The following is a 21459-nucleotide window of genomic DNA, read 5'->3' as shown; positions in this document are numbered from 1 at the left end:
CATTCCCCCTTGTCACTTAGTATGATGTGTTCTGTGAATTAAGATTAATGTAAGGCAAAAGCTTTAAATTAAGTTCTACTTATAAAAAGCCATAAACTTAATTCAGAACAGTTTACTGTGTATTAAATCCAGTCTGATGTGCTGCCTTGCCCAGGAAAACTGAGCTCGTCAGTGAGTTTTCTGTACTCTTACATCTTAGGTCATGTAAGTCTGTGTTTTATCTGAAGATCATTGTTCTACAAGTGATTAAATAAATGATTTTCCCTTTTAATTATATAATAAACGACATACAAATGAGTAGACAAGAAAAAAATAAATATTATACTACAAATACACATTTTTTGGAATTTGCAAAGTACAAAATGCAGAAAGTAAGATAACCCTTTCAGTTGATACATCACATGAAGTCTGCTATACTGTGCTGATGGATTTTCCAGAAGGTTACCAAGCTCACATATGGAAACATACAGCGCAGTCAAAAAAATATTAGGACAGCGATATGTTTTTCACTATTTTTGGCTCTGTGCTCCAACACTGGATTTAAAATGAAAAGGTGACGTTGAGGTAAAAATGCAAAACTTGTTGTTGCCTGATCCTTCTCATCCACACTGGCTGAACTGCACAGGGCTCGTAGCCTGTTTACTCTTGGGAGGAAATGTATGTCCAAAAATGTCTATCATTTCTAAACACTTCATCAAAAATGAATGTAAGTGTGTTCAAATTAAAGCTAAATGTCAAAACTTCAACCTCATCGTAATTGTTTCATCTCAGACTCATTGTGCCGGAGTACAGAGCTTCAACGAATCTGTCCAAATACTTACAAACTGCACTGTAACTTCTTGTGAAACGTTTCGCCATTTGTTCCATGAAGATAGGTATTCCTCTGCTAAATGGATTTGTATAAATATTGACCTTTGAAAAATCAGCACTACGCCGATATGTTTTCATGCAAAGTTGACCAATTTGATGGAGGTACAAACATCCAACTCCTGGACCGCTGATGTAAACAGTAGAGGAATAACAGTCACTGGACTCTCTTATCCCGTAACGTTTATGTTTTTTTGCTAAAAAGAGCTGAGTTTAAAATGTTTTGGTTTTGTGGTGAAGCTTTGTGCTCTTGCCTTCCGAAAGGTGACAAAAGAGAAAATGTTCATTCAGACTCAGGCAGCTACTCCGGCAGCAGGTCGTCTCCCAGCTCTTCATCTGCAAAGTCGTCATCCTCCATGCGCTTCTTGGCTCCCGTCTTTGGTCTCTCCATCTGAGGCCCCAGTGGGTCCACATAGGACGCGTCTACACAGGAGAGGAACAGAAGATTTACTCATTATCAAATGTCCTGGGCCCTGTTTCATGTTAAAGACCAATCTCAGAAGTTCAGAGTGTTTCTACAAACACTTACATTTCTACACGTGTTTTCCACAGCAGCCCTTAAGAGCAGCAGTGGAAGAAGTTTTCAAATTAAAAGTAGCAATACCACACTATAAAAAACACTCAGTTACAAGAAAAAGTCCTGCATTCAAAAATGTTCTCAAGTACAGAAGTCTTTTTGTATTTAAGCATCATCACTCATTTTACATGAAATGTCAATACTTAAGAACAACAACTGTTTATGAAGAATAAACAAATGAACAAAAACAAACAAAAAAAGATAGAACATTTAGTTTTTGGTTTCTTTTTTGGGTCCCACAGCTTCTCAAGATGCTACTTGTCTCCTTCAGTGGGAATGAGTCACTCCTTAATCTATGAGCCTGAATAAGAGTATCGTCTTGCAACACAAGTCTTAAAGGTCCCATGTTGTATAAAGTGAGATTTCCATGTCTCTGTTATCATAAAGCAGGTCTAGGTTCTATATTAATACTGTGAAAGTGTCAAAGCCTCAGTCCACAGAGAAATGCACACAGCCTGTATTCAGAAACTGAGCCTTTAAACAAGCCGTCAGCACTTCCTGTAACTTGGTGATGTCACAACTACACAGTCACTGCCACGCAGTATGGCCCATCTGGACCCACCATCCGACCTTACAGGATTTGGTTTCTCTGAGTGTTTTCCTGAAATCTGCTATATTTTCATTCAATCACTCAGAAAACAGTCAGCCAATCAGAAGAGAGGCTCAGAGCCTCCTCTCTTCTGATTGGCTCACCGACTTGTTGTTACTAGAGCTCCAGAGAGAAGCCTGAGAGAAGATGTAAAACTAAAAGTCGGTGCCCGAAGAAGGAGATATTTACACATATACCTGCTTACCACTACATTATAGACTGTAATAAACTTTAAAGGTCTTAGGGTAAAGTATTACCATCTTAGTTGTCACTGTTAAGAGCTGTAAGAACAGTTCGTCTTCTTATGGTCCATTACTGATTGAAAAATCAAAGTATTGCTGTTGGAAACTTTGCATATCAGCCTGTGAATGAAAACTGGTACGACTGTGATCATGGTGATTTAAGTGTCTAGGAACCTCAAGAATACAAAGATAAAAAAAACAAAAAAACAAGTGATGTAACTCATGTCATGTCACAGATGACAGAGGTGAAGAGAGAGACAGAGAGAAAACAGGTTTTCCTCACCTAGTTCTTTTTGGCTGCTGGCCTCGTAGGGCTCATTGGAGGCAGGAAGTGACCTCATCTTGGCGCTCAGCCGCTCTCCTTTAGTGCTGTTGCTGCTGTGGCTGCTGTCTGCACAAAACACATACACACGCTTGAATTTAGCAAGTCGGTCATAATCTGAATCACTCGTTCCGACACAGTTAACAGGTGTTAAATGCACCTCAGAGCTGGGCCAACTTACATAGATGTATATTATGTATACATGACATGTGCAGAGTTGTTGGCTGTTTTATCTTTCAGAATTCCAGTTCATTTGTTTTTAAACACACACACTATATATGCAGAAAACTGAGCCATGTAATCAGTCAGAAGAATATTCCTACCCAAAATGAAATCACAGTTTATCCAGTAACAGCTGATCAACGTGACTCATCTCAAACTAAGCTTGTACTTCTCACTTTCTGAAAAGTCAACATGACGGAGATGTGGGACTTTCATTTCACAGACCTAGAGTAACCATTGAAATGTGTGTCTGTGTGTGTGTGTGTGTGTGTGTGTGTGTGTGTGTGTGTGTGTGTGTGTGGGTTACCCTCACAGCACCACACCTCATGTTCCAAACTTTTTAAATGAAACTGATTTTAAACTAAATATTTTTACACACCTTTAACTGTATACAAGTTGACATTACATCTCACTTCTGAGTGAACTAGTCAGTGTCCATTACATGGGCAGCAGTGAATGAGTGAACAAGGGGCTGATTTCAGACACAGCCATAGTGATCCTGGAAGTGTCAGTGTTTACGTTGGCTTTATATTTTTCTGTTTTTAGTCGTCCATTACTTTCATCCATCAACAGTATTTTTGACTTCTCTGGGTGCTTGTTAACTACTTTTAGCCACGCCCACTCACAGCATGTGGTGACTTGAATGTGTGGGCAATGTGTCCTGTTCAGTTTGCTTAGTGTAACAATAAATATGCTATAAATGAGCCTCACACCAACTTATCTAAGTGCCTATTTCCCCCTAAACACAAACATGTGGAGAGTTTTTGCTAACACTTTATTTTAAGCCCCAAAACATTTATTAAAAATATATAAAAGATTTAATAAATGGAAAAATCCTTTATTGTCCAAGTATGTTTTTACACACGGAGGAAATTTAACCCATCCGTAAGCTGTGAACAAAACACACACACACACACCCTAGGAGCAGTGAGCAATGAGCACACAAACACACACTAGGAGGAGTGAGCACACACACCTGGAGCAGTGGGCAGCTGTAGGCACAGGGGAGCAGTTGGAGGGTTAGATGCCTTGCTCAAGGGCAGAGCAGCCGTGGATGTTGAGGGTAAAAATGCAAACTGCAACTATGTGCCCTTCAGCAAGACAGTGAGCAGCAGCACCGGCCATGGGCTCGGCTTGTGCTCCTCACAAGATGTAATGAATATGCTGGAGAATGTGTTTATGTTCAAGGCTCAGATGACAGACTGACAAAGCGCTCTAGTGAGCTGAAGGACAGACATGATTACAGACAGCAGCAGCCCACATCTGGCTGCCAAGTAGCCTTGGAAACTGACGAGAGCAATGGCAGAAAGCTGAAAAACAGGAAGGAGAGGGAGGCCCGATATTCCACCTTCCCTCACAGCCTCAAACATCTCACACGAGGCCTCACAAACTGCTGGCAAACTGAAACCTCGACTGGAAAATGGACTTTTTTCTCCTCCCTGTTTTTTTTCGTTTTCTTGGACAGTGTCACTGGCATTTCTCTTTTATAACACACAACTGGGAGACAGAGGAAAGAGGGATGACATGACAGGTTGAAAGCCAGACCTAAAATCGGTCGTGTGTAACAGTTTCCACAATTAAAGGTGCAATGAGCGAGTTTAATACGACTCCACGGCAAGAATGGCCATAAGGGTTCTGCAAGGGGTTGATGAGTATCGATGAGTTAACTTTCTGGCTTTTGTAACTCACTTTCCTGCTTAAACTTATTTGGAAAAACCCTTGGAAGATTACATGAGTATAAAAAAAAAGGTCAAATATAGTCTTGAAAAACAACGGGTGCAACCCTAGACTTAATTAAGTTATATTAACAATGAGAATAAGATCACAAAAAAATATTATATATAAATATATGAAAAGGAAAAACTGAAAATCAGCACATTTTCACACAATCTTTGATTCACATCAGAGAATGACGCAGGTTTGGATTCGTGAGAAAACTAATCGTCAGCCTCGCCAAGACACACACACACACACACACACACACACACACACACACACACACACACACACACACACACACACACACAATATACAGTGCTGCAAATATGCATACTTAACAGAAAAGAGGGAAAACTCTCAGGTGCACTAGAGGTTTTCTCAAATATCTGAAAGAGGTTTGGTCAGTTCCCTCCCTCCTCCTCTGTGTGAGCTCTCAGTGCAAACACAGACCACAGTCCAACATCACAGCTGCCTGTCAGAACATTTCTGCACCAGCTTCATGTGTTTTGACCATAACACTATAGTTATAGGTTTCTTATCTTGTGTCTTTACCTTGGGAAAACGGTTCTAGGTCACTCGTTTCTACAGTGTCTGTTTGCAACTCTTATGGCTTTTAAAAATAGTAAAAGGGATTTGCATTAATTTCTTTCACAGTATGACTGTGCACATGCAGTACTTATTAATATGATAATACTGGTACAAATCAAGGTGGTTTTTTCTATTGGAATCTGGCACACCACAAAAATAGAAACCAGACTGCATGATACTACTGTGGTTAGAAGGCAGTTCAGCCCAATTATTTTCACTTTTTAACTTTTATTGTTCCATCTTTCAACACTTTCAACATTCCTAATGATCCCAGGCCTGTTAAATTAAATCAAAGAAGCAAGATGTTTCTGCTCTGAAGTACAATGAGCTGCATATGCACAGAGTTGATGTGATTTATTTCTAATAGTTCAGCTGATCACTAATACTATAGTTGGCAAAGTCACAAAATTAGATAATACCCATTTAAGTTTAAGTTTAAGGACAGTTCTTACAAAGTAAGATCACTGCGTTTCTAAAGTGAGCACAATTAAGTTTGTTTTGCGTAGCTGGACAAAAAAATGAAGAATAATCTCTAACAGAATCTAACATCTTATTTTTCAAACCCAGTGAAGATGAAACACAAATTCTCAGTTTCATTCTTGAGCAGCTCATTAAGCTGCACATTTATCTGAGATGCAACAACTGAGAAATGATTGGAATGAAACTATTCACTTCTACTCTTATCAACAAGTGGCTAGAAGTGCAATCTTATAACCCAACGAGTTTCACTCTATAATTTTTGAGTAATCACTTTACATACCTCTCTCTGAGTCCAACAGTGGACTGAGTTGTTTAGACTCAGATTGAGATACTGGGCAGCAAAGAGGAAGCACAGTGAGAAGACAGATGGAGATTGGAAGCCAGAGAGCCAGAGAAACAGACAAAAATAAAGATTAGAGTTGGACAGTATATCACTGCAGAGAGAGAGAGAGAGAGAGAGAGAGAGGGAACAAAACAACAAAGAGCACAGAGAGAGGCAGTAAGTCTGCCATATGCAATGAGAGTATGCCTTAGGAAAGTAAGAGAAGAGATTGGAGTTTAGTTAAACAACTTAAAACTGTCATAGAAAATATTCAGAGATATGAAACACTGAACATGTACGGCAAAACCTCCAGTAACAGTTCGTTTTAACAGATCCAGTTACAGCTCTGGCACTACTAAACTATTGGACAATAAAAACACACAAGTTGGGGGTTTTCTAATCTAATTTATCAGGATGCAGGGGAATAATGGAAGTCTTGGCAGAGGGGAACAGCATGCACATCAACAGGTGTCTGATATATATTATATATATATATATATTTAACTACATTACAGGACACAATGGAGGTTGAGCTGCACAGCAGAGAAAAGCTGGGCCTCGTTACAGTTGCTGGCAGCCCTCTACTTTGTCTGGATTGTGTTTGAAATTTGCTGATGAGCCAGCTTTCCGGGGTTGGAGGCAGTCTAGAGTATGTGTCTGTGTGTGTTGTGGGTCTGTAGTGAAGGAGTGCTAAAACTGTGGAGGTTTGTCTTCTCAGGTGTCTGCTGTGACCTGCGGCGCTGTGTGTCGTCAGGGCTCCTACAAAGCCTACACTGTCGCTCCACTTTCATTATTAAGCTTCACAACCGACTGTTCAGACGTACTGGAAAAGAAAGATAGATGAGCTGGCTTTTATGATTTCAGGAGGAGAGAAAGAGTTTGACCTTATCTGTGTTGTTCATATAAATCATACGAAGCCTGCAGCTCTACCTCCGTCCAGAAGCTAACATGCACTAGCAATAATAACTGTATCACGTTGCAAATGTTCTGGTAGCGTCCAAAGGGCTAAGTTTTCCTTTTGAAATCTCATTAAGACTCAAATATTCACAACAGTTCTTATCCAAACATCCTCTTTCATGTGGAGACAATGAAATGATCTCCGAGTCGTTTAATGGGACAAATGCTTAACAAAAATCACTGCTCTGAGTTACGTTATTACGTAAAAATTCAAAGACAGGATGCAGGAACCCAATCAACCGGGGTTAACTGTAAATCTGACCTGTAACCTGGCCGAACTTGTCAGTGACCCCTTTGGGATTAGAGGTTGGGATTTGGATGTGTAGTTGTGTCTTCCCAGCAGTTCCTTTTATGGACTTAAAAATGATGAAGGGTTTGCAACAGGACATGACTACAGCTTTCTACTCTACTCAGGACTCAGTGTGATGTATAGAGGTATACCCATGACGCTGGCCTTCTTAGGAGAGGTGAGGACAGGTGTGGAGATGCCTATTGACCAGCAGCATGTGTGAGCAACAGGAGAGAGGAAGTGGTGACATACACGAAGAAATAAAACACTGAAAATAAGTCTAATTAAAACCACCTGTACATAAATAAATGACCTTATCTTACAGAAACAGACAAACTCTCTAAAATGTGGATTTAACACAAGCAACTGACTGTACAAAAACCTTTCAGAATAAAATACTGTCTAACTTTTGGTAAAATTCAGATCTAAATAAACTGTCTGATCAAAGAATTCGAGGGTAAGAGTGTGAATTTGAAAGATCATCTGATTCTGGCTTTTAATACTTGCTTAATACAGGCACATTTAAATCTGTAATTAAAAAGTGCTGAGGTTTGAAACATGGGCTTATCAATACTAACCACATACGCACTCATGCTGATGTTAGCAACTCTGAATACACAGGGGGTTTTACAAAAAGGTAAATGTTATGTTCAGGGTTTCTACACTATTTTTAACTTCAGTCAAGTCCCCACGTCTCCCACATGTTAATCTAATGTCAGGATTTCAGTTTGTGCTGTGACACGTCACAGGTCTAAATAACAGGTGTGGAAATAGGTGTTCAGTATATTAGACAATGCGATTCTGCATTGTATGGCGATCTAATATGTTACAGTGACTGACTCACCAGCACTCCCAGCGCTGCCCTCTCTGCCTTCTCTCCGACCTCTGGCACTGCCTTCTCGCCCCGACTTCACCCTCTGCGGGAGGAGAGAAAGGGAGAGGGAGGAGGAGGGAAATTAAGACCAAATTTGCAGACAAGGAATAAATGATTCTCAGCAGAGTTTCACTTGAAGTAAAAATATACAGTATGTCTTTTACCAAATACAGTTTTTTAATTTAGCTTAAGTGTAGGTTTCTAAAGTGAACTCCAAATGAAAGAGCAGAGACATTTCATGCTAAACTGTTGGATTCTGGTGACATCTTTTTCCAGTGTTGAGCCTGTGCTGCTATTTGCCTCTCTCTTTATTCGTCTCTCCCTCTGTGTCTCATAAATAAGTCAGTTTCACTGGCATGAAAACTATTTGTGAAACTACGACCAAGACAAAGCTAATGGAATTTGACATTAAGATGTGAAAAAAACTGAGTATGAAAGTTTTACATTTCCAGTTTGTTCGGAATAAACTGGAAGCGGAGTCGACGGCAGAAACACAACAGCAGTAAAAGATGGAGACCAAAATAAAAACTGGTCGTTCCGTCAATATGTTGACGTCTCAACCGATGAGTACTCAGTAGTTCTCACTACATTATTACATGGCTACCTACTACTCATGGGCCAGACCACACCTATCTTCACATTCAGCCTTCATTTTGACCTCAACTACACACCTGTAAAGCTTTGTGACTGTAAACACCTGCCAAAGTTCTCAAAACCTCCTCTGTGGTAGTTTCCACTACAGTAGGTGTCTCCACGACCACATTTTGCCCCCGACACACACACACACACACACACAAACACACACACACACACACACACACACAAGGTGAAAACAATAACAGCCCCGCTGACGCAGATGGTACCAAGGGGAATTACCATGAAGAAATACCACTTAGCATAAACACAACATCAGACAGAGCGGCGATTCAATCATCTTCATGCATTCGTTTTTGGCTCTACTCATTCTCTCATTCATCATTTCATGTACTATGCAGTTATATTAGCAGGATTAGTTGTTTTTCGCTGTCATTCAGTTTGGATCATTTTGGGATTAATGAGTCAACCCTCTGGCTCTGCCTGTCTCTGTAGAAATGTTTCTCTGCTCCAGCAGCGTCCCTGGGCTGATTTAAGAGCAGCTGGTTGTGATTTGACAAAGTCTTCCATCTCATCTGTTCCTGGCTCTGATGAATATCTCCACAGGACACAAGGCACACGGCCCTCATACTCTGAATCTTCTTCATAACTTGACTGACCCCAGACCACCACCAGTTTTGCGATCAGGATCACAGGCCTGTTAGCCATTTAGGGCGTGGACCTTAAAGTCTGGGAGCCACCGCAGACACTAGTTTTACCATTCCTCAAGAGGGAAGCATGCACGCGTCTGGGGTGATGGAGTTCAAAAGAAGTGAGGTTACTAGAGATCTGTAGGCTGCAGCTCATCTCTTTTAGCCCCTACTAACATAACACAACCCAGTGGTGGTAGAGTTGCATTGTGAGTAAGGAAGGCACCAGATTTTGACACATAAAAAGACAATATCTCTGGTTCTGCTGCAACGATTCTGATCCTTTTTCTATGTCAGCTGTTAATCGTGAGTCCGACAGCGCAATGTCAAATTGGAGTAGACTTTTAGGACAAGAGCGATAAGAAAAGAAAATCACAACTGAAGAGGTTGTCAGTTTTGAGTATATTCAAGCATTTTCTGTAAGGATAACATTAAGTGTGTGCAGATTAACATCACAAATGTCTAAACAAATCAGATACAAGCAAACAGTGCTTGCCAATGGAAGAACATGCATCTGTCTCCAATTAGATTGATAAGGAAAACACTGGCTTCATCTCCTCTATCAGAAAAGCAATAATCTTCCTGGCTGGCAGCAATAAAAAAATCACTAAATACTCATCTAATCCATTCAGATGTTTCAGGCGATAACGACCCACAACAGACCTGTGAGTAATTCTCCGAACACAACAACTGTTTTAAATGCCCCAGCATATAGTATCAGCCAGGTGTTAAACAGCTGTAAAGCATCTGCTCTCTGCTCAACATGGTTTGATTCATGGATAATCAACAGAAGAGAAAAAAAAAAACCCCAGCTGTTTTTCAAGCATTTGTGGAGCTGCAGTGACCACTGACCGCCTTCATGGCAAAAGGATGTGTATGTTTCCAATCAGTGTGTTCTCGTCCAGGAAAAGACGACGTGATGCCAAGACATTGGTGAGGAAAAGATGATTAACGAAAGCTCACGAAAGGTCTGTAATATATGACTGCAGAACAAGCAGGTCATTTAAGAAGCTGCACAATGTTAATATTCGGACGTATTACCTAATTTAAATCATTTAACTAGGCTGCTTGTATAAGGTTAGTTTGATGCACCTGGAAGTGGGGAGCTCTGTTAAATCCTCTTCAATAGATTTTCTGGTTTTTAAGTCTCAGTTTTGAATCTGGACTTTCTGTAGCTCCCTACATCTACTCAATGATGTCAGCTACAGAGGTTCCTGCTACCTACCAACCCTACTCCTCTGTTTAATCCAAACTAACTACAAATGTAAAATACGTGGCTTCCTGTGTGCCGTTTTTTCCCAAGAATTAGCAGAATATAATAGTAGCAGAACAGATGTTTATTTACATGAAAAAGCTACAGAAGAATATTATTAAAATAAAGGTGTGACAGCCAAGAGAGATTTACCTGTTCTTTGATCTCCTTCATCTTCTCCACTTTCTTCAGCTTGGTGGCGTATTCTTGAACTTCATTCAGTCCCATGTCTGTGCACAGCCTCACCAAGAAACGCAGACCTGAACACAAACGCACGTTATATTTTCTTTACACTCTGATCAGTGGGTGACGTTCTGCTTTTCAAGAGTTCTGTTGAAAACTGTAACAAAACGGGATGAATTACATTCTACATTTTCTGGGAACTTGCGGTGGATGTCTTTATACGTTTCCAGAGCTTTCTGGTAGTTTCCTGTAAAGAAAAAGAGAAAAAGATCTATGTTCACACAACTTGAACCGAACTCGTAGCTAGTTCAAGTCTAACAACCGCTTCAACTGCTACTTTCATGCGATCTGGTTTTCAGTATCAAACTGGCAGAGACTGAGCAGTTACATGTTATTTTGCAGTGCGATGAAAAAATAACAGAAACGCTCTCACCACTTCTTCTGTAGCAGCTCGCCACCATTAACTGCCACTTCACCTGTGTTGGTCTGAGAAACACAGCAGGAAGAAATCCACTCAGTATGAACACACAAACGTGCACTGAACATGTTTTTTTTACTTTTTATTTTATTTCAAAGATTATTAAAAATTCTGAATTTTGTTTGAAGGAAAACAAAATCAAATCATCTGTCCCCTTTCTTCAAGTAAAAAAAAAAACCAAAAATGACTTCCAGATGACAGCAAGCGTCACGGTCGATGAAATAATACTAACAAAATAATCAAAACAAGATGGAATAAGAAGTGAATCATTTAATTTCTCAGTCTGAAAGAGTGTAGAAATGGCATCATTTCCCAGATATTCCTCAAGATGAAAGAACGACTCCGGGGACTTGACTTTACAAAAATTACTCTAGATAGTGTGATGATTTTTTGGCATCATGTTGAATATGATGCTGAAATCCTCATCAGTTTTACACTTTGTTATTTATCATGCTATTATCTGCTAAAGTACCGCATCTACTGGCTACTCACTGTATGAGTGTGGCTCTTTCAAAGTACTGAATGGCCTTTTCACAGAACTGGGTCTCGATGTAGTACGCTCCGAGCCACTCAATCACATCGATGTTGGAGGGGAAGTACCTGAAGGACTTGACAGCCACACAACCCAACAACATCAGAGCACTTAAAGAGGCCTTTACCACCGCAGGGACCTACTGACCCGTAACTGAACATGAACCGTCGTGCTCCAGGTTACGAGACAGTAAGTTCCTGTAGTGGAAGAGGGCTAATAGGTAGCCAAGTGTTAATCAATTAGAAAAGCATGTAATTATATTTCCTGTACCTCGTAGTAGTACTGGAAAGCCTGGGACTTGTCCCCCTCGCCATCATGCAGCTCCCCCAATTTGGCCAGTGCCTGGGGGTCGGTGGGAGTTACACTGATGACCTGCATCAACCACTCAATTGCCTGTTGGGGATCCTCCAGAAGCTCATAGCTGAGACCAGTGAGTTAAGGACTAACAGATGCTCACATGGGAACAGGTTGAGATCTCTAAATGAACACCTTCAAGCAACTACTGGGGTACAATTTTTCAAAGCAATTAAACCTCATGACACACATTCACAAACACATAACAAACAGAACTTCTTATTAGCAGGATACAGGTGGGCCAGCTGGAACATGACTTGGGCGCTGTTCCTCAGAATGGCATGGAGCTTCAGGAAGCAGTCCAGAGCCTCCTCCAGGCGATTCAGTTTCTTATAGGTGAGACCTGGTACAAGAAGAAGGGGACGAAAAACACTTTAAAGCAGCTATAATCAATATATATATATATATATTTACAATAACAGCATATAAAAAGACTGAAATCCGAAAACAGTGCGCCAGTTGTGAAAGGTGTCGCTTGTGGTGATGAACCTACAGAGAATTATCTGCTGAATCTGCGGCTCCCCTCGGCTTTACAAAGCTTTATAGTGAGTTTCATTGTTTAGTTGTCTCACTGTTTTCCGCCACAACTGGCAGCTGCTTTCAGCTTAAGAGTGCTAAGAACCTGTACACTACCTGCTCCAAACTGCAGACAGACACAGTTAGAGACTTAGAGCTGGTGAACAACGTGGAGCGTTGAGCAGCTAAAGAGCCAGATGTTTCCCCGAGGAGTCAGTGAAGGCCAAAAATAGATAAAAAAAAACTATGAATATTACACTCATCAGGTGGCCAGAAACGTGACTTCAAATAAATGATAAAGTTGCTCCACAGCTGCAGGATGTGTCAATAAACTTCAAAGCTGATGACATGTCAGTACTGTGTTTACGATTTGTATCTGCTGCAGGTTTAACAACCACATAACAACTTCCTCTGATAACCACAGATAATACAAGTTTATATATTATAATGTAATAATAATATATATATAATACTATAATATATAATATATTTATGTCTCACATTTCTCTAAGAGTGATGGTCAAGAATGAATGAACACTACACTTGGTGTAAAGGTTACTATGCTATAAACCCACCAATGTACCACTAGTATAACTCAATGCAGATGTTACCCAGGTTGTAGAGGGCCTCGGTGCAGGAGGAATCATTCCTCAGTGCTTCTTTGTAGAACTCTGCAGCCTTTTCATAGTCCTGCTTGGAGAACACGGTGTTGCCCTTGTTGATGAGTGCCGCTGGGTTGTAGCGATCAGCGTTCATGGCGAGATCAGAATATCGGTCAGCCTGGTCGTAGTCCTTCTCCTGTTAGAGGGTAAAGGTCAGAGAGTGGTATCTACTGGTAGCGGGATGTTACAGAAAATAGAAGCCCTGATTCAGCCATCTTTACAACTGGATGGTTAAAAATAACCTCGACACCAAACATCCACTGTGCTGAAGTGTCCTCTCACTGAAGAGTCTTACCAGGAAGTAGAGAAAAGAGAGGTTGGTGGCTGCAGCGCTCTTCACTCTGCTGTCCTTCTTCTCAAATGTTTTCAGGGTTTCTACTGCCTGATAAAATATTTAAAAAGCCATTAGGGAAACATTTTCTGTTGGCTTTCCTCTAGTTTATTATTATAATACTGTATCAACTATGGTGAAAGCCATTCTCCCCAGTAAGTAACACACCTCCAAACATAAAAACTAGTGTTCTGAAACCCTTTGAGTTATAATAAAACTCCATACTTTTTCCAGATGATAATTTAATTATGACATTTATTTGTTAAATAAATAAGTATGCCACCCATCATCATGTGTAATTATTCTATATTTATACTAGAAAAAACAGATAAACCAAACCACTGTATGAAACACAATAAAAGTAAATTCAAAATTCTATCGTTTGAAATCACCTTCACATTTATTGGTTCTTATGCCAATGTAAGCACATTACTTATTAGGGAGATTTTCCAACAGTATTAGTGTGTAAATGTTATCATTTTGACAAACCACCAGCTAGGCTACGGCTGCACTGATGCTGCAGACTACACCACCACCACCACTGTCTGCAGACAGTCTAAAAGCACCACACACATGCATCTGGTGTAAAGCCTGTGAGTACAAGACATTTGGCTACTGCAGTTATGATACTGTAACTGGAGACACTTTGGAGCTGCTCAGTGTCATCAGTACTCTGATGTTAGCCACAGAGCAGCTCCACTGGCACAGCTGCAGTTCCTTGAGAGCTCGACTGGTATAATACTGGTTATAATTTCCTTCCAGCCCCCAGATTTTCCTCACGGGTCTGTGGGTTTTACACCAATAACTGCTTCTCCAACATCTCTTGGCAGTGCTGTTATTTGGAAAAGGCATGCTTAAGTAGTAACATGTCAAGAAGAAGAAGAAGAAAAAAAAAAAAAAAAAAACCCAAAACAACACAATCTAAATGCGAACATGGAAACAGAAAGCACACATACCTCAACCTTAGGCATGCAGATGGGAAGGAAACGAGACAAAAGCAAGAGAGAATGGAGGGCAATGAGAAGGGGAAGAATTTGGCTGACGCTGCTCTGCTGAAGCAGGTTTAGCAGGAGGAAACTGACATATGTAAACAGCACTGGCCGATAACTGTATAGAACCAGAATGTTATAAAATTAAAAAAAGATGGGGGAAAAAAAAAAAACGAATATAAAAAAGTACAACAAAGACCAAATCATCCACGTTGCATTCGTTCACAGGGAAATACCACTCACTTCATGAATTTTGAGATCTATTCAGGTTCAAAATTCATAAACATTCATAAAACAATCATCACACAACAGTGAGGTTTAAAAAAAAAAACAAACAAATTTGCACATCAAATACAGTTTGTTCCGTGTTTAAAGTCCTACTGTAACTGGATTATCTTCGGTAACTATATTACACGTGAGATTTTAGTTTTAAGGACTCTCATGAAATGTTTGGTTTGAGCTCTGGGAAAAATCTGCATGTTCTGAAAAACTAAATCGATTACACGGTGGCAAATGTTTGGCTTGAGTTACCGTACTCTGACAGTCACTTACACAAGCTATAAAGCATTATCTTAGATGCCCCACTCAGTTCTACGACTCGATTTGGAGGTAAAATATTAAGAGTGATAAGTGAAGTTTGTAGTTCAACTTCCTGTGCTCCTGCCACAGACCAAAGGATGGTATTGCCCTTTATCCTATTGGACTCATCACACTCACCTGGTTGAAGTCCTTCTGTCTCAGATAGGTGATGGCTTTGTTGATCTCTAGATCATTGGCAAGCTCAACATACTGAGAGCTCTTCACCATGTCCACACACCTAAAAAAAAAACAACCACATATAACACTTTTTATGTAATTTGACCAACAGGCCATGTGCACGAGAGCTGCTGTCCGTATGTGTCGGTGTCAGGATGCTTGTTTAACTGTGGCGGATTAAGTTTATCTGATCCACCGACACGTGAACAACCAGCTTTTGGTGGTTTTACTCTGTTGATAGAAAAAAAAAAAACTGTCACAGGAATGAATTCCTCTTAGTCTGCTAGTTTAAAAGATATACAATTACATGGGTGTGGAGAGAAGGTGTGGAGGAGGGGAAGCAGGAAAGGACGAGAGAGTCACAGCCTCCCTCATACACATTCACTACGGCAGCAAGTGGCGTTTGAAAACTGCCCAGGGGGAAAATATTCAATACATTCAGCAGCATTCTGAACTTTGCTTTGCTCTGAGATTCAAAGCTTCAACAAAAAAAAACCTCTAGCTGCTTCTCTTTTAGTGGCTCGAAACTGTGAAGAAGAAAATATTAATAGTGACCTGCAGTTATTATCGTTTTCATATTTGCTTTTAGGGTGACACAACTGGGTGAGAAATATATGCCAATTTTAAATCAATATGATTAAGTAGAATTCCACCAAAGGAAAACACAGCAAGACACTTAACGACATATTTTTTTAAGCATTTTTGAGTCTCTCAAAGGACTCTCATTGAGCTGGAGCCCTCTTGTACACAGTATGCCCTCTGGTGTTAACATTGTAATATGGAAAAAATAAAGCACAACAGTAACAAACCAGTCAAAACCAGTAGCAAAGGAAGTCTCAATAGCCGGGGCGATGAGCTTGGCTGCGGTCATGATGTACTTCTCAGCGAGAACTTTTCTATGTGCAGCACACAGGGAGAGAACAGCATAAGAATTCAGGAAATGAACGTAGAAAACCACATATTAAAATCAACAGTATGATCTGTAATAAAAACACAGACTGTGTTGGTGTTTTTGGAAAGGAGGAGAAAGTGTCAGTGTTTTGTTTCACAAGGCGACATGGCAGCGGTTTGATAAAGCCAACGCAGTGATTATTTTTTGCTGGAGAGAAGTGTGTGAGATTTTTCTTACAGGTCTCTCTCCATCTGGTGAAGCTTGTCGTTCTTAATGGCCTCGATGACCATATTTGCGCTGGTGTCATCCTGAAAGAGTCGACAGAACGTGGTTTAAATTATGATGTTGAGCACCACGTTCAATGATCACCAACACTTCATTGTAACTATTAGTATTGATCCTATTTACATCCAGGTCAAACAATCTGATTTGTCTGTTATTCTAGGAAACGTAGGAAAGGCAAGGTAACTTTCTGTTAGCCTAAAAAGAAGAATGACTGAATAGTTAGCATGTAGGTTAAGAAGAGAGCTCCAACTACAGAAGCTTCATGGACAGACACTACATATATTACTGTAACCCACATTAGATGGGATGTACTTGTCTTCTTCATCAATGCCCAGAGGGACAGAAATGAGCTTCTGAAAGGCCTTCTTCATCCTCTCCCTGTCACCGATGGCGTAGTAGCACAGGATGAGGTTGAAGCCCGTCTTGATGTTGGGGCTCTCACTCATAATGTGTTCGAAGGACGTTATGGCATCTGAGTACTGGCCCATGCGGACGAAGACCACGCCGATATTCTGCATGATTTTGATCCTCATTTCCTTGTGAGCGTTGGAGATCTGGTCCAGTGCCATCCGGTAGAACTTGATGGCTTTGGGGTAGTTTTTCTGTTTGAAGTAGATGTTGGCCATGTTGACTTTCATTCGGCCTGCAGGAACAGCACGGATGTAGTGTGAAGGAAAACTAGTACGACTGATAGAACAGACGACATATACAAGTCAAAGTATTTGCCAAGTATCTTTTTTTTGTTCAGCACGCTAATATTAGATACCTTTAACTTACCAATATTTTTCTTTTATGGTGTTTTTCTTATTCTGATCCATGTGCTACAGTTTACAAGACTTTATTAAAGCCTCTTTATTAAAACCGTTTTAGTTTTTAAGGATGTTGTTACTGTGATAATTTGTTCTTCAGTGAGAATCACAGTACCAGACTCACAGAGAAGAACGTCTTCTGATTTTATTGGCAAATTAAAACACAAGGTTTTCTATCCTGCCTGCTTTGGTGCATTCACGGGAGCAACACATCTGTAATGAGCGTGAAGCTGAGAAGTCTGCTCACCTGCATTACTGAACATCTTGTTCTTCACAATGACCTGGTAGCTGTTTAGGGCCTCTGGGAACATTTCATTGTTCGCGTACTGGTTGGCAAGGTTGAGCAAAACCTGGTAAAAACAGAAATGTTCAATATTATATATAATAGTCAGGAACTAATTCATAGAAAGTAACTTCAAACTGAATCTGTGCTCTGTGAGCTGTGCCCACGTAGCTGAGTGGTTAAGACTGGCTCCAAAGCTAAACATATGTCCTGCTGGCTGAGGATCAATCCCTGCCACATGATTCATTTACTGCGTCTTCCTCCAACATGAAAATAACCAAAAAACACTTAATGTGAAAAGAAACAGATTTCCTATTGACTTGTAAAAACAAACATCATAGTATGCACAGTAAACAAAGAACATAAAACCTACTTATGAGGGCTTAAACAGTGTTTTCTAGTTTTCCAAAGATAGTACTTAACTTAGGTAGCGTAGGTGTGTAATTTCAGTGTGTAGGAAGAAAATGCTCTGGAACAACCACTGATATACAGCAGCATCACTTACTGAGTAGGTGAGGTCTAAATTGATGTGGTCTGCATTGCCAGACTGTTCCCTCTGTCTCACCAGCATGCGCTCCTTCCTCCCTGCCTCTTTGGCTTTTTCAAGAGCCTGTAGAAAGACATCACACACAATACCACATGTCAGTAAAATGTGTCCTTGGCTGATAAATATTGTTCATCCGCCAACACTGACAAGTCACTATTGAGAGAGTGTTTCAGTGACAATGAATTTCTGTTGCACTTCATGATGAATAACAAACTCAATCTGTTGTAATAGTTCTAATCCAGTATAATTATCTCATAAATTAAAAAAAGCACTGAAAATTTACTTTAGGTACTCGGGCCCTCCACCTTTTTTAAGGGTTTAACAACTACTGGCAGATGATCCAAAAGCTTTATTATCGTGTTGAATTTGATAGAAGGGCACTGATGATACACTTCTAACCTGATACTCAATCCAATGTGCTGGAGTTTAGAGCTGACACGATGAAAACTGAATCGCTGTTCACTGACTTACTTGGAGGCCCTTCTCTCCACATCCTAACAGCCATTATTACTAAACACTACGTTAAACAATGACAGACTCTGACCAGTTGTAAGGCTCCCACACTCTGTGCCATGCAGCTCTCTTCTATCAGGTCATTCACTTTCTTCTCCAGGATCTTGATTTTCTCCTCAGGCCTGCAAGAACCAAGAGACACAGAAATACAATGTGTGATAATGTTGCTTGTTCGGTTTAGTAATACATTTTGTGACATGTACAGTATATGAGGGCAGACATTCTGAATAACATACATAAATATGTTGGATTTATCCATTTACAAATCAAAAATATGGTATATTTAATATATAACAGTATATATTTATTATTTGTAGCTCCACTGTAAAATGTTCAAATATAAATGTTTATACACTTTCAAATAACAATTATACCTTATAGCAAGATATTTTTTCAGCATCTAAATGCCTTTAGAAAAGTCTTTCCAATGCACACTTCAGGAGAAAATGCTGAGTTTGGATGATGCAGCGAGAGTCTTTCAAGAAACAGTGAAAAACAGAAATCAATTTAAAGAGTGACAACTCACGTGTCGTCATTCTTCGCTTCAAGTGGAGGTGCAGGGCCTTTGGACTGGCCTAGAGGGTCAAAGGTTGAGCCTGAAAACACAAAATTTAAAATGATTCGACAGTTACAGTCTGTCCTTGTATATCATGTAATTGATAATTCATACTAATGGAAGGAGAAAAAAATCCTTAGGTTTTTGAACAATAAAAGGATATAAAGAAATAAAGTAACATTCCTGCCAACTACACTCTGAGCACCATGCTGACACTGTGTCTCTACAACCGTGTCTATTTTACACAGTAAAACAAGCAGCCACAGAATCACAAGCTAATACCAGATCATGTAGTAATCCAAACCAATACATATGTGGGGAGTCTGAATCATTTAAATACCTGTAATAAACAATTTATTTTTGAGTTCCTGAAACTCACCACGGGTCAGGGAGGAGGTGTAACCTGCTGCTCTGACAGCAGTCATTGGTCGGGCGGCTCCATCCTGTCATATTTTAAGACAAAACATAACACAATATATAATAATATCTTTTTTTTCTTCACAAAAACAGAGCTATTATTAATGCTGAGTAGTACATGAGGTTGCTACTGAACTTTGATTTAATACATGATGTCAGCTGTGAACACACAAAAGTTAGCAAACTTGTCCATAAAACTTATAACAAAACCTGTGTTGGTCAAATTAAAATCAAATTAAAACTGCATATTACATACTAAGTAAGTGAGGTTAAATACTTGGGTCTAATGCATAATAAGAACTATGCAGGACCTTAAATGCAGACTTGAGCGGTCAATCCCTCTCACCTGCACAGCTCCAGTCATGGGTCTGCCCATTGAAGAGGTCATAGGGACCCGAGACTTCATGAAACAACAAGTATAAGACAGGTGAAATTGATTTAGACATGTTTACATGACAATATCTTTTTCATGCAAATATGTGACAAAAACATCAAGTAACATCAACACTAACAATCATTTCTGTTATTAAATAATCAAACCAAATATTCTCTTGATTTATAGATTAATAGTTATATCTATGATATGTCAAAGAAATGCATCAAATCTTCACTTTTAAAGAAGCTGGAACCAGTGAATATCTGACATTACTGCTTGAAACTATTACCACTACTCAACACTTGCCTCCATCAGCATCATCATTATTACTACTATTATCAATTGGTATAAAATAAACAGTAAATATATAATTTACTTGAACAAAGATGCTTATCTGATATGAAGTATTATCTAATTAATGTGAACTCATACTTTTAAGAAAGTCTGATGCTGATTCAAAAAAGTTTTACTTCTTACTATATTACCAGAGCTGCAAGTAATGTACGTTTTTAAAGTCAAGTCTGTTTCAAAATGACTGAATTTCACTGTACTTACTCCAAAGGAAGAAGCTATAGGCCGAGCTCCAATGGCAGTGCCAGGAAATTTGGCAGTCATCTGGCAAATTGAAGACATGACATTTTTATATGGGGATTAACAAATGAGTGTAATCAAGATATCATTTACTCTTGCTCTCTGTCACACAGACACACACGTTAACAAACTACAGTCGGTACTCACCGGGGGTCTTCTTCCATGACTTGTCCGCACTGCTTGCTGGAAGCCCAAATCATTCTCCAACTCCTTGAAATTGATTTTAAAGAAATGTGTAAAATTAGTTAATTAGTCTTTATTCTTTACACGCACTATGCACAAGAACACGTTGTCACAGTCAAATTAACAATTTCAAATAATCTGTGTCGTTTCTAGCTCGTACTATCTCGTGTATTTAGCATTACTTATATTATTGTTAGTTGGCAAGGGCTTTGAGCTTGGTAATGTAGCATAGTTGCTAACTCACCTCGGAGTCAAATGTTGGATTATAGTCGTTGTAACCCGAATAAAGATCATCCTCCTCTAGAGCCAGATGCACATTTTCCATTTCTCTTTCTCCGTAGAGGTGGTGTGACGAAATGTTAATGAATATGGGAAACAAACACTTATCTACGCGAAGTAACAGCTAAAACAGTTTGTTGTCGCTTTAGGGATACAATCCCACAATTAAGAGCAGCATGGGCGGGACAGTTTGTTTTCCAAGGTTTTGATTGGTTACTCATGCGTCAATCATCAGCTAGCGTTAACATAATTGGCTGAAGCTGATTTCCTCCGTTGCTAGGATACAAGGTTTGCTTTTTCTCCGTTTAACGCACAGTTTCACTTCATTTTAGTTTAAATTACGA

The 21459-nt window shown here is 39.7% G+C and overlaps 1 protein-coding gene across 3 annotated transcripts; it reads right to left on the bottom strand.

Moving 5' to 3' along the window:
- Positions 1-271: 271 nt before the first annotated feature.
- On the bottom strand, positions 272-21193 carry ift88 (intraflagellar transport 88). 3 transcript variants are annotated; one of them, XM_022740330.1, is made up of 26 exons: positions 21081-21193; positions 20801-20863; positions 20618-20677; positions 20033-20086; positions 19649-19712; positions 19240-19309; positions 18745-18835; positions 18159-18263; positions 17618-17720; positions 16858-17204; positions 16514-16584; positions 16194-16280; positions 15346-15445; positions 14596-14601; positions 13604-13690; positions 13258-13444; positions 12365-12473; positions 12047-12197; positions 11737-11852; positions 11200-11252; positions 10948-11013; positions 10737-10843; positions 8019-8091; positions 5887-5937; positions 2559-2666; positions 272-1290 (listed from the first exon to the last, which is right to left on the bottom strand). In XM_022740330.1, exons 1-26 carry the CDS (start codon positions 21159-21161, stop codon positions 1169-1171), a joined length of 2532 nt encoding a protein of 843 aa, XP_022596051.1. In that variant the 5' UTR covers positions 21162-21193; the 3' UTR covers positions 272-1168. The 3 variants fall into 3 exon arrangements, with proteins under 3 accessions (XP_022596051.1, XP_022596054.1, XP_022596052.1); XM_022740333.1 differs by lacking the exon at positions 5887-5937; XM_022740331.1 differs by lacking the exon at positions 14596-14601.
- Between the last annotated feature and the right edge of the window lie 266 nt (positions 21194-21459).

Source organism: Seriola dumerili, unplaced genomic scaffold (genome assembly GCF_002260705.1).
Source record: "Seriola dumerili isolate Sdu_G_001 unplaced genomic scaffold, Sdu_1.0 BDQW01000052.1, whole genome shotgun sequence".
Classification (NCBI taxonomy): Eukaryota; Metazoa; Chordata; class Actinopteri; order Carangiformes; family Carangidae; genus Seriola; species Seriola dumerili.
This window is presented reverse-complemented; position numbering and strand designations above follow the sequence as displayed.